The following is a 12729-nucleotide window of genomic DNA, read 5'->3' as shown; positions in this document are numbered from 1 at the left end:
CGGGTCTTTTCTGAGGGGTGTTATTGTCCTCGTCAAAATTTAATTTAATACAGCCTCTCCTCTGACTTCGGATTCCTTTGTTTTTTCTCCTCCTGGACTTCTAGAGAACGGACTATCTAGCCACTGTTTGGAATCGTGGCTAACAGCACCAGAAGAAATTTATGTTAAATCTAGACCGTTGATCTTGGAGAGCATTTGGATGACTCATCCTGACCATGGTTTTAAATTTACACAGAAATCCGAAATTTCAGCAACCTGAAATGGTACCGGATTTCGGCCGAAATTTGTTAATAAATAAAATATTATTTTTTAATGGTGTACCCTATTTCGGCTGAAATTTCGGTTTCGGTGAGGGTCGAAACCGCATTCCGAAACTGAAATTTAAAACCATGATCCTGACAGATCAAAAATTGTAGATTTCGGATTGATCAAAGGTCTACAAAAAATCAGCGGATTAAAAATGAGAGTAAATCACCAACCCAAAATATAAAAATTAAGAAAAAAATAAAAAACAGCCCTGATCCGGACCCACCAAAAAAACTTTGAGAAACTCTACTTTCCAAAACCCATTCAACCACAAATTAGCAACTAAACTAAAAACAAAACTTGTTTTCTAACTAAAAACAAACTAAGACTAATTATACTATTTTCCTTTTCTAAGTAAAATTAGAAACTAAATAAAGAATAATATATGGTAACCGATCTGGTCTGGGGACCAAGAGTGGAACCGAACAAATAGCTTCTCAACACATAAGAAATATTTCCCTTGGCTTTTCTCTCCATGAAAACGGCAAAACTACCCATCCATGTCATGTGGCATGTGGGGATTTGTTAGTTCATACACTCGGTTCCGCTCTCGGTCTCCATAGCAGCAAATCTAAATAAAATGACTCTTAAACACAATTAAAACCTTCCAAACCAAGATCCTAGTTTAACTAGGAAAGAGCCATGTGTGCGGGCTCGCACCGGCCCCTCCCCGGCGGGAGAGTCGGCGATGACTCTCAAGTCTCAACGATACATACCTACTATTGGATCCAAAAATTGACTTTTACCATAGAGTGTAAAAGTGATTGTTCTCTTTTTTAAGCAAAAATTAGGCCATGTTCGTTTAAGATGATGGCAACCGATTGTGAGTACAAGACAAATTATTGGACTAAATATCGAGTCCAATAATTGGTTTTATATTGAGTCCAATAATTGGTTCTCGACTCACAATCAGTTGTCTTATTCTTATACAAACAGGGACCTAATGTTCTACAACTTTAATTTCTTTGCAAAATGAGGCCCTCATATTCAGGAGACATGCATACGTGTCTGCTGAAAATGCACAAATTGTGGTCCAACTCCTAGAAAGTCATGAGATGTGTTTCATCATCATAGTAATAAGGGATTTGCTAAGGACCATAGCAGGAGGCATTTCGCAGCTAGGCTGTTGCATGTGAGACCAGCCACACATGCTCAGATTTTGTCATATTCAGCCCAGCCTCGAAATGCCTTCTACGATGGTATATAAAGAAAATGACGTTTACCTTTATTGGTGAATGTCACCGAATGCAGAAAACAGATGAAAGGGCGCCCCATTGGTGAATGTCACCGATTCCATTTATTGTTCTTTGACTTATACAAGTTATAAATGCACATTGGTCCCGTTCCACCGGTGGGGTTTGCAAGAGAATTTAACATTCCACTTTTTGACGAATGATAGACTGAAGGGCGCCCTTGCAAAAACCAGCTCCGACATTGGTCCAATCTTAAGAAAGTGATCCACTTTCTCACTTTCTTAAGATTGGACCAATGGAGGCACCCTTGTAGCTGGTTTTTGTATGCCGCACTTCATTCTATCATTCCTCACTTGAATATGTTTTGTTCTCCGGAACAAGATTGAAATATATAGCCATATAGCCAAGGGCATATTAGCCGAAGTGATGTTTACGCCGCGGGTGATAGAATATATGGAGGGTTTTTTTTTGGAAACTATAATATTACTTTCATTTGTTTGGAGAAAAAAAAAGGAAGTGATATTTACGCCCCTTTTGATCACCGGGGACACCCAACGTCAGTGTATCAACGGCAAAAAGGGAGACGATGTACTTTATGTCAAAAAAATCCAGTGGCTTTGATTGCAAAGTACACTGGCAAATGGGTGTCCCTGGTGATGAAAGGGGTGTAAATATCATTTTCCAAAAAAAATTACTATAATTTTTGCCCCCCTTGTGCAAAGTTTCTGGCATCGCCCCTGAAGGAACGTGTTCTTTATGATAAATTAATGAGATAAAAATATCCTAAGTAACAATACAAGTTTTCCAATCTTATAGATTGCATGTGACATTAGAAAATCATTTTAATTGTATGGATAGCTTAGGGCCCAAACTATCTATAAGCACAGACATTTGAATATCATTTTAATTGAAGGAGGGTCGCTTTTAATATAGTTCAGATAGTAATGGATACGTAACTAACTCTGATTTTAACAAAAGATAGAGAATCCAAGCACATTTGAATATTTCATCTCCGCACGCGAAAAGCAACACATGTCGTAAGGGATTGCGCATTTCATTTGTTGGGCCACCGCCCCGAAAATCATATGCATATAGAAACATCTATAGATGGGTGGGTTAGGATCAGGAACGGAGGCCAGGAATTTGCTCAAGGAGGGGCAAAGAATGCTTGCTGTAGCATGTTGGGTCCCACCATTTTACACTTCATGTTTTGATAAGTGGGGCCGACCATCGCCCCAACTCATGCATTAGGTAGAGCCCACAATTTACAGCTCATATTTTGATGTAGATCGGAGGGTTAAGATTATCCTATGAAAATGATTTACAACAAATTGCAGCCTATTTACACATTAATTGTGGCCCGAAAAATGAACGGTTTAGATTCATGTTGTGACTAGGTTGTGACCCAACAAATAAATGGTTTGGATTGTCCTATGAACTGGGCCCCACTGTACTTCTTTAATAATACTGGACCTTATGCGCACGCAACATATAAAAATTTCTCTAAATAATTGTTAGACTATGACTAGACCTAACTTTCCCACGCTTGTACTACGTAAACCATGTATGATTAAATTATCTAATCTTATCCCAATCCATAATCCACCAACATCTGTGCCTTGCCTCGTCCAAATCTCATTTTTGTAATAGAGTTTTACTAACTTAGGGATAATCCAAAGAAACGTAAATGAAGAATCATTGAGATTAACTTAGATTGGGGCATTGATCTAAGGGTAATCATGGGGCAACCCCACACTATCCCAATCCAATCTGTGACTAAACATTCTCATCCAAAACATCAACGGTTACAAATCAAATCATAGATCTAAGGGACCAGAATCATTAGATGAGGTAGTGATATTTATCTATCTTTATTCAATATTTTGCCTCACATATATCCCTGTTCCCTATAGAACAGCAACAGGTCACTGAAGTCAAAATCCTATCTAACAACTAAAAATACTTTTGAGGGGCGTTTTGACATCTTCTATAACAACTCCAAGGACTTTTGTGGGGGTTTGGGAGTGGTCCAATTAGAGGAAAGGCCACGCCATACAGCAAGGGCACGAAGTCTAATTTTTTTGGCTTCTTAGTAGGAAAGGGGGCTGATTCGACTAGTCAGAAGTAGTGAGGTCGATTTGGAGAAGGCAGATGTTTGTGGGTCCATGCAAAGTTTGTACTCAACCCTATTTTTCTACCAAGTGTTATATTCGCTCCTTTTCCTTCCCCATTTCCCTTTGTTTTTTTTATTGGAAGTGATTTGCAGAGTTTTCTATGATCTACAGTCCTTATACAAATCAGAGGGTTAGAGATGATTTACATGGTACAACGTATTTACATCAAGGCCTCACAAATGAATGGTTTAGATCATCCTATGAAGTGGGTCCCACTATAGTTTTTGGAAAATACTGGACTACACGCACACACAGTATACAATATCTCAAATTAACTACCCATCACCCATGCAATGAGAAAACCATGATCGGATGGTCCGAGGCGCTTCATCAATGAAACTCTCTCTCTCTCTCTCTCTCTCTCTCTCTCTCTCTCTCTCTCTCTCTCTCAGCCCACGTGATCTTTACAGAGGTGTGACAGGGTGTGCAGCTTGCAAGTATAGTGCATGTATTGCAACAGATGGGTCCCATCTTTGATATATTTGAATTGTTTCAAGAATGGGGCCCACCTTGGATAGTCCAAAACTCCACTATTGTCTGGCCAAATGTTTCTAACCGTTGGATGAACACCCCATACTAGACAAACTAGAAAATTTGTAGACAAAGTTCTACATTCAATAGCTAACATGTATTGGTTGAACAATTAGTATTCTGGCACAAGTATTTGATGGGTTATGGCTAATGGAAGGTGGCGGCCAGTGAGGTGGATGGTCTGGACTACGGTTCAATTACGAATTATAGCAACGATGCATCATATTATGATATGAATTGCTGTCCTTATTGGCTGATTATGAAATGTTGACCTGATTAGATGATCCTAACAATTCTATGAGTTGGCCCCACCGTGAATCATATATCTAAGTACATCCTAACCATCCAATGAGTGGGACCCACCATGGATCGCCTGTTCTTGGGCAGCCCCTTCTCTTTTGTTCCTATTCTTCTTATATTTCTTCCTCTTCGAAAAATAAAAAATAAAAAATTTGAATTACATGGTATCCATTCCAAGTCTTCTGCAAGAATATGGGTTTTATTTCGAGAGTTTCTACACGATACACCCTTGATATTTGATCCAACAGCAGCCTCTTAAGCTGTTGGATCAAATAATTCAAGAGAAACAAATCAATGCCGTACAGAGACCTTAGCTCAAATGACTTCAATGTTCAGGTGGTGATCAAGTCTCTGTTGCAACAAGAGATAGGTGTGTTGCTAGGGACCTTCTGCTATGGTCCCTAGCAAATCCCTCATAATAATCCCAATCAGAAATGTCCCACACCACCTTATTTTAATAACAGCATATCTATTGGGCCTGGTTTGGATTGTAGGAGTTTTCTAGAATTTTTTTTACACAAAAGAAGATAACTTGAATCAAAACCATTCAATTTTTAATTAGAGGGACCTTCAATTTACGATGATATCCCTCTAAATTAACAATAACCATATCATTTCCCTCTAAATTGTGGAAGGAAAAGTTTTCTCAAGAAATTTTTTTCTTGCAATCCAAAGCAGAGGACCTCACGGGGATCAAGGATTATTTTGGGAGGAAAGAGATGAAACCGCATTACACCAGGCTTGTCTGTCACTCCATATTGTCAATACCCCACATTGATCAAATGATCTTAGTTCATTGAACTATAAAGCCTTGTTTTAGGCTTCTGAAAAGAAAATCTCAACCATTAGCCATGTTTTGGATTTTGAGAATCGAATTGAGTCCAAAACTGAGTATTGGCCTCTAAAATTGCCTGACAAGCTTCCATTTTAAGTGTGCCAAAAAACTAGAAGAAAATATCAACCTAGCAATGTGTTCATGACATTCATGTCATATATGTTTCAAAAAAGAATTACCCATTTGCGTGCCACGGACCACGGACCGCTGAGTGTTTACAGAGGTTGGAATCAATTCTCATGCAAGGCCTTTGTAAGATACAATCTGCTGAAACTCTGCGCCGCAACCCTGCAAAATTCGATCCAGAAATAATGGTAAGGGCGATCACAATGACAATAACTTGAATCCTCAAATTAATAAACTACAGGAGAAATTAGGATAAAGACATCAAAATGCACCCAATTATCGCTTAGTTGATTGGTCAATATACCCTGGCAATACAGAATTTCCTGTATAGATTGTAGGAAAGGGAAAAACTTTTCCTGAATTTCCTGTTTGATTAAAAAACAACTTAAACCAGCGCGGTTTAAATTTTATCAAGAGGGAACTTCAATTTATGATGATCTCTCTCCAAAGAAACCATAACCATATCAAACCCCTCTAAATTGTGGAAAGGAAAAAAAACTCTGCTAGGAATGCTTTTACTACAATCCAAATATGACCTAAGTGAATTAAAATTTAAGTCTGGATTCCTCTCGTGACTTAAGGTGTCATAAATGACACTCCATTCACCATCCAAATCCCAGATACAGCCAATCCCATCTTCGAACTTCCAAACATAGGTCTGTGATTGATTCATTTGTCTTTCTGCACTTTGGAAATGTTGTATGTTTTGATTTCATCCCTATCAGCTAAGCATTTCACAATTCCAAGTTGCTTACTACATGAACAATGCTAAGAAGATTTCTAGTCGGTCAAACTTGGGATTCAAAAGAAGACACAAAGATGGGCGGCCCAGTGCATGAGGCTCCCGCCATTGCGGGGTCTGGGGAGGGCTAGATCTACGCAGCCTTACCCCTGCCTTGCAGAGAGGCTGTTTCCGTGACTCGAACCCATGACCACCAGGTTGCAATGGAGCAACCTTACCGTTGCGTCAAGGCTCACCCTCTTTAAAAGAAGACACAAAGATGAGTACAGCTAAAAATCCATCAATCAATATGAAACACCTATTAAGCTTAATTTTTACTGTTACAACAGCCTATGTAATCCAGGTCCAGCTGGGGTGGGAAGACTTGTTAGAGATGAGGGAGGCAGTATCAAGCAGGCCTTTTCTGGACCTATAGGGATTAGTGGTTTTAATGAAGCGGGGCTAAGGAAAGTTCTTCAAGGATGAGAGTATTTTACTTTTGTTGGTGGTGGAAGGTGACTTTCTCAATGTCATGAGGTGGCTCAGAAATCGTCCCCACCCTAGGAGATTTGCGCACTTGGTGGATGAGATACAGGACCCCCTGTGGGGGAATTTCTGGTCTCCTTCCATGACAGAAGATCAACTAAAAGTGAAGCAGATAGTTAATAGGTTAGCCCACTCGGGGTTGGGAAACTTCAGTTGGAGGTTTTCTGACTTCCACCTTGAGACCTGGTGACTTCTATTTTTCTTGTATATTTTCTTTCTCTTGGTCGTTTGGACATCTCGATCAGTGGATATTTCCCTTTCCGTTTAATAAAACTTCGTAACATTTAACAAATGCATTACATGTGTTAGCATGTGCATCTCTGTAGCTTTGTATTACGTGGATAACTTATTTCAGAGAAAAACAAGTTGGTCGCATTTATGTCAAAAATAAAAATAAAAAATGAAATGTCTAACAAAGGTAAAGAGTACAATGGCAAGTTCTTTTATTCATAACAAACATTTTTGCAAAAGAAAGGTATATGATATGGTCTGAAGTTGCAACTAATATACACTTGCATACCCGTTTATTTGGTTGCAGTACTTCGCAATTTGATTTGTTATGAGAAAGCTATCCAGTCGAGATTGCTTGGGAACTGGCTTAAAAATAGGATTTGATGGATCTTCCTCAGGCAATGGTTCTTCTCCTGCAGCTTTCCGTGCCATGTTCTCCACCCTATCAAATAGAAAAGGAAAAAAATTGGCATTATTATGGTTCAAATCAGATAGCCTGTGCATGATGTAATTGACGAAAAAGGGACCTGATAAAAATGAGAGAGATTCCCCGATCCACATAAGGGAATGTGATCACATATAAGAGGTAAAAAAACAATTAGTGTAGACTAAGTTTCATTTTGGATCTCAGATCCGACTACTAAGAATGGTAAATAAAAGACGGAATTATGTGGTCCTGCATGTATTTTCCCAAGGGAAAATACTAGCATCAAAAGCACAAGTAGGGGAGCTGTTAAGTGGGTCAAACAATTCATCTGCTGGGTGCTACAACGGATAGGTCATAGGCCCAAAGTCTCCTGCATTGGGCAATCCTAATCCTTGGATTTGTAGAGATTTTATACCATTGTTCTTTTATCTTTCTGAGCTATCCACTTTACAACTACATTATGAGTTGTTAGGATCATCCAATGGAGAAGAAACTGTGGAGGGGGATCTTTGATATCTCTCCATGGGTTTTTCAAAAATATTCATAGTAGAGATCACTTTGTTGGAGATGGTTTGGCAAATGGTGGTATTACCCTGTTCCCGCCCACTAATGTCTAGTTCTCATTATATTACTTGAGGTATTAGACCTTAATGGATGGTTTCATATGAATTGATCTCAAAGAGCCAAAAGCAAAAGAAAAATGGATCTAAATAATAATATTTGTAATGATATTACAAACAAAAACCCAAAACAAGAACAAGGATTTTATCTCAAGAAAAAAAAGCTACAGTGAAAAACAACTTTACTTGGTAATTCATGAAGGTATCAATCAGTTCCACAGTCTGAAAAGATCCGAATAAAGTTGATTGATGCCTGAAAAAGTTTCAAGAGGAAAGATGGTTAACATAAGAGGCTCTTAATAAAGGGTAAAACACAATTATGTCACACAAGAAGAGATTAAGGTGGGAGCAAAGTCCATCCCCACTAGAAACTGTCTATAATCTATGTCATCGCCAACAAGTTAAGAGATTGCCTCGTCAAAGTAAATGATTTGAAAATATCTTTCATGTAAGCAGCTGATGGAGGACTAAATTAGTGATAACTGATGTCTTTAAAAGAACAATAATATAATTTTTTTGAAGAAAAATAAGCTCATTTAAAAGAAATTTTTTTTTGAAGAAAAATTAACTCATTTAAAAAAAGACTTTATAATTAGGTTAAAACAACTATTCATATTAAGGGATGCACATGCAATAGTGTAAACAAGCATGCAATAAGCACGAAAGCACAACAAACCTAGCCCACCAATTAAAAATGAACATCCACACATGAAAAATACAATAAAAGGGTCAAAATTAAAAAAGAGGACAGCTAAACACTGATGGAGTTGAAGAGTCGTTTGCATTATGATCATTCTTACGACTGATACTGTTTTTTACACGTGTATAAATTACAATTCAAATCAATCCATAGAGCAGATAACTGAAATCTTATAATCAGACAGTTTACAGAACATGCCGTGCCATTCGAATCATGACTCACAATATTCATAGAATTTATATGACTCGAGGAAGTTGAGAATTGATACTTTTTTCATTTTATTTTATTTGAAATAGTAAGGGCTTTTAACTCCATTAATACCAAAAGAAATGTTTTATATCAACATTCGAAGCTTTGAACTTTGAGAGAAAATAAAGTGGTTCTAGGGTTCTTCAAAAATCGTCTTCTAGATGTTAAAAGAAACAGCCATTGTGCAAGCCTTTTTCTGGACTATCAGATTCCTCCCAAAGAATTTTTTTGGCTCCAGTGAATGTCTAACAAAACTCGGGTTGCTAATCCAGTGGGCATTTAAATGCATCATTCCCCAACAACAAGATAAATTGGGACCAATCCTTAGGTCTTCGCAAATCTCAAAAGTCAAGCTTAAAGACTTTCTTTAAAATCTCTACAAACCCTAAAAATTATGGAAGAAACATGCAAATATGGAAAAAAAAACCTTACCCGACCGAATCCAATATTTGTCTAAAGGACTGATTGATACTGGGATCAATCCTTCAATATTTACTAAAATGAACAGGGACTAGTGACGAAGTTTGAACACAATTGTGATGAGGCTGTATGCTAGAGGCTATGGGAGAAAAATATGCAGAGCATGAAATAATCTCCCCAAAAAAAAAAATCTGCCCAACTTAGGTCAGGTAAAGGTCTGCCTCAAAGTCTCATGCAAAATGATATGGATAATTGCAAAATAATAAGATCAAAACCCTAACCAAAGATTGAATAAAACAGAAAACATCTAACATAAGAATGAACAAGATCTAGCACAAACCAGATCTTGATGTATGATATGTGAGACAAACAAGCGAATACAGAAACAAAGGATAGCTTGTTCTAATACCATGTCAGAAATGAGAGATGGTGACTGAAGATTTAAGAATCCAAAAAAAATTGCATTACATAGGAAAATTACCAAGTGACCTACCTGCATAATAATATAAGAAGAACAAGCATAATGCCATGTTTACAGTTAAAAATGTGCCAAGATCAAATTAAGAAACAATAACATGATATAATACTTATATACTCACTAACATATGCTGACATGCATATATCAACAATGATGTACCCTGGTATTCAACTTTGACCCAATTACGATATGTACCTTTTCATATTGAAAACTATTTCTAGCTATACTTATGGAAAAGAACATCAATGTAAATCAAACCGAACAGCCTGGCTGTTTCCGAGTAGAGACACAATGACCGAACAATCCAAAAAAGTATGAACTGGTTTTTTTCAGCAAACTGGTTCAAAACCCTAATATAATAGCCATTCAAAAAAATAATATAATCAATGATTTTTTAACGGTTATACTCAGAATTTTTAAGCCCCACAAATGATCATAGTCAGAAAAGTTGTGTTACAAAGAGATTTGCAGGCACGCTTTCTTTTCTTCTTTTTTTTTTTTTTCTAATTTCTTTAGTAAGTCGACTTTAAGGGATGATGGTGAATCTCAAAAACATTTTAAAATACATTAATGAATGGAAGAAAAGAGAAAATGATGAAAGCTGCATAAACTCTCGACTTCAATGCTTCAATATACAACAGAGACCTACCACCCTACAGTGTTATTGTAAATGTTACCCTCTCGCAAGCATCTCATCATTTCAAGCTGATAACTAGCCTCATCCGCTTCGATCTCCTCATCTTCTTCTCTTATCTGCAATGTTTAATTTTATACATGAACATAGAAAAGGAGTCAGTTCTCAAAATTATTCAGAACTGTAGCATACCTATGCATAATTACACTCAACTTCTAAAATGAGATAGATAGGTTGTATACCGGGAAGGGGAAACAGTTGGTAACTTCAAGAACACTACCAACATCCAATCCCAAAACCAACCCCAAAAGTTGCCCTGTAACTAGAGCTGGCAAAAACTCCTTGCAGTGTTTGATAATCTTCAGAATAACCTATAGCATGCAAAATTTAAACGTTAAATGGAAAATTTTGAGAGGAAAAATCTCTAATTCAGCATTCCTATAAATTGAGGAGCGAAGTAGCACATGAATAATTACTAGGCAAGGAACCATCTCAATGTAAAGTGAGAATTTGCAGAGATAAGAAGTAAAAAAGTAATGCAAGGGTACGAATTTATAGTTTTGGGAGATATGTTGAAATTATCAAGTCAAAGGCCATTTTTAAAGTTGACCTGCTCAAATTCCTAACACAATTCACTCAAGTACTCATCAAGTTCATTTCCCTCAAATAGGGCACAAATAAACTAATGTCTTAGAAGCTGCATAACATATAATGAAAATAATCTTGAACCATTTTTAATAAATGAGAGCTCATCTCAGATTCACCAAAAGGAAAAAAGATCCATTATCACAAACCATACATGTACATGTGCCTGTCTGATCTAAAGTCTAGACTATCAGCTTTAGTGATAAGATACCAGAATCATTAAGACTAGATGACCCCAATTCTTAAAATATCAGCCATTGACCATTTGTTATTTATTCTAAAATTTGAATGGCACTAATCGGATTGTTAGCGATCGTCCATTTGGTGTCATGTTTCTACTGCACCCTATACCATGTTAGAGCACACAGGATGGGTGGGATGGATCCAAGGTTTCAAATTTCGGTTTGGGATTGCGTTTTGGTCCTCACTGAAACCGAAATTTTGGCCGAAATTTCGTTTGAAATCCAATGAAATCTATTCCACACCAATTTTTTCTCCTAATTTATTTCGACCGAAATTTCCGATAATATTAAATTTTTGGGTGAAATCCCTAAAATTTATTGGTTTTTGGGGATTGGATAGGGAATGTTCTTATTCCTGAATTTCTTGTAATTTTAAGTATGTGCTTCATTTTATTATCACTAAAAAAAAGGGAAAAACAAACTGCTGGTTCGTTGAAAAAGGAAGAAGAAACAACCACTTTAAATTTCATCAATATCTTCCCATCGATCATAGACCAAAAATGCAGAGCAATACAAAAAAAAATTCTCAAAGGGAAAGTATAGATTTCGTACTCAACTAGATATTGAAGGAGTATAAACCTACATAATTAGGGCACGGATTGGGAGAGTTGCAGGGAGAACCGTGCTCTCTCGCTATCTCTTTCTAGAAAGGAAGCCCAGGAAAGTTTTTGCTCCGACTAGCAGCGGAAACGTATAACATTAGAGTAATAATAATGCAGTTTGGTAAGATGGTCCAATGGGTTGCCCATGTAGCTGGTTTTTTGCAAGGGCACCCTTCAGTTTAGCATTCCTCGTGGTAGAAAATTTAAAAATATACTGAAGCATTGAAGGTTCCCTTTGTTTTTTCTAGGGCTGCAACTCGAGCCGGGTTTTACCCGACCCGCATCGACCCGACCCGAAAATAGCCTGGGTTGGGTTCAGGTTTCATGGGTTTCGGGTCGAGTCGGGTTGAGCATTCAAAAGCCCGCATGAATCTCGGGTCGAGCCGGGTTTGAAGGGGCCCGGCCCGACCCGACCCGAGTTACATAAGTTATAGTATGTACATTTTTTTCTATAATTAGTTAAAAGTTAAAAGTGAAAACCCACGCACCCACTGTTATTGTATGTGAGTGTAATTTCTGCTTCTATGAGTTGAGTTGATTCAAGTGTTTGATTCAGCATTGTTTGATTGTAATTACAACATTGTTTGATTACATCATTGTTTGATTCAAGTGTAATGTGAGTGTAATTACATCATTGTTTGATTCAAGTGTGATGTGAGTGTAATTTCTACTTCTATGAGTTGAGTTGCCTTGCCAAACAAGAATTTTCCTTAAAAAATTGCGTCAACGTGAAAAAACCCGACCCGACC

The 12729-nt window shown here is 37.4% G+C and overlaps 1 protein-coding gene across 27 annotated transcripts; it reads right to left on the bottom strand.

The window, feature by feature from the left end:
- Nucleotides 1–5306: 5306 nt before the first annotated feature.
- On the bottom strand, nt 5307–12219 carry LOC143862147 (eukaryotic translation initiation factor 3 subunit H-like). Of its 27 annotated transcripts, none has more exons than XR_013240179.1 (6): nt 11936–12219; nt 10734–10862; nt 10507–10610; nt 8197–8263; nt 7253–7405; nt 5307–5627 (listed from the first exon to the last, which is right to left on the bottom strand). XR_013240179.1 is itself a non-coding variant. In XM_077373141.1 (5 exons), the coding sequence occupies exons 2-5, from the start codon at nt 10775–10777 to the stop codon at nt 5570–5572; spliced, it is 321 nt and encodes a 106-aa protein (XP_077229256.1). In that variant the 5' UTR covers nt 10778–10862; nt 11936–12219; the 3' UTR covers nt 5307–5569. The 27 variants fall into 27 exon arrangements, 4 of the variants coding, with proteins under 4 accessions (XP_077229256.1, XP_077229257.1, XP_077229253.1 ...); XR_013240180.1 differs by having other exon boundaries at nt 10734–10850; XR_013240177.1 differs by having other exon boundaries at nt 11962–12219.
- Between the last annotated feature and the right edge of the window lie 510 nt (nt 12220–12729).

The sequence above is a fragment of the Tasmannia lanceolata genome, unplaced genomic scaffold (assembly GCF_043159265.1).
Source record: "Tasmannia lanceolata isolate RefF3 unplaced genomic scaffold, GAP_Taslan_0.1 ptg000037l, whole genome shotgun sequence".
Classification (NCBI taxonomy): Eukaryota; Viridiplantae; Streptophyta; class Magnoliopsida; order Canellales; family Winteraceae; genus Tasmannia; species Tasmannia lanceolata.
Note: the sequence above shows the minus strand (reverse complement) of the source record. Positions and strands in the feature narration are given on the sequence as shown.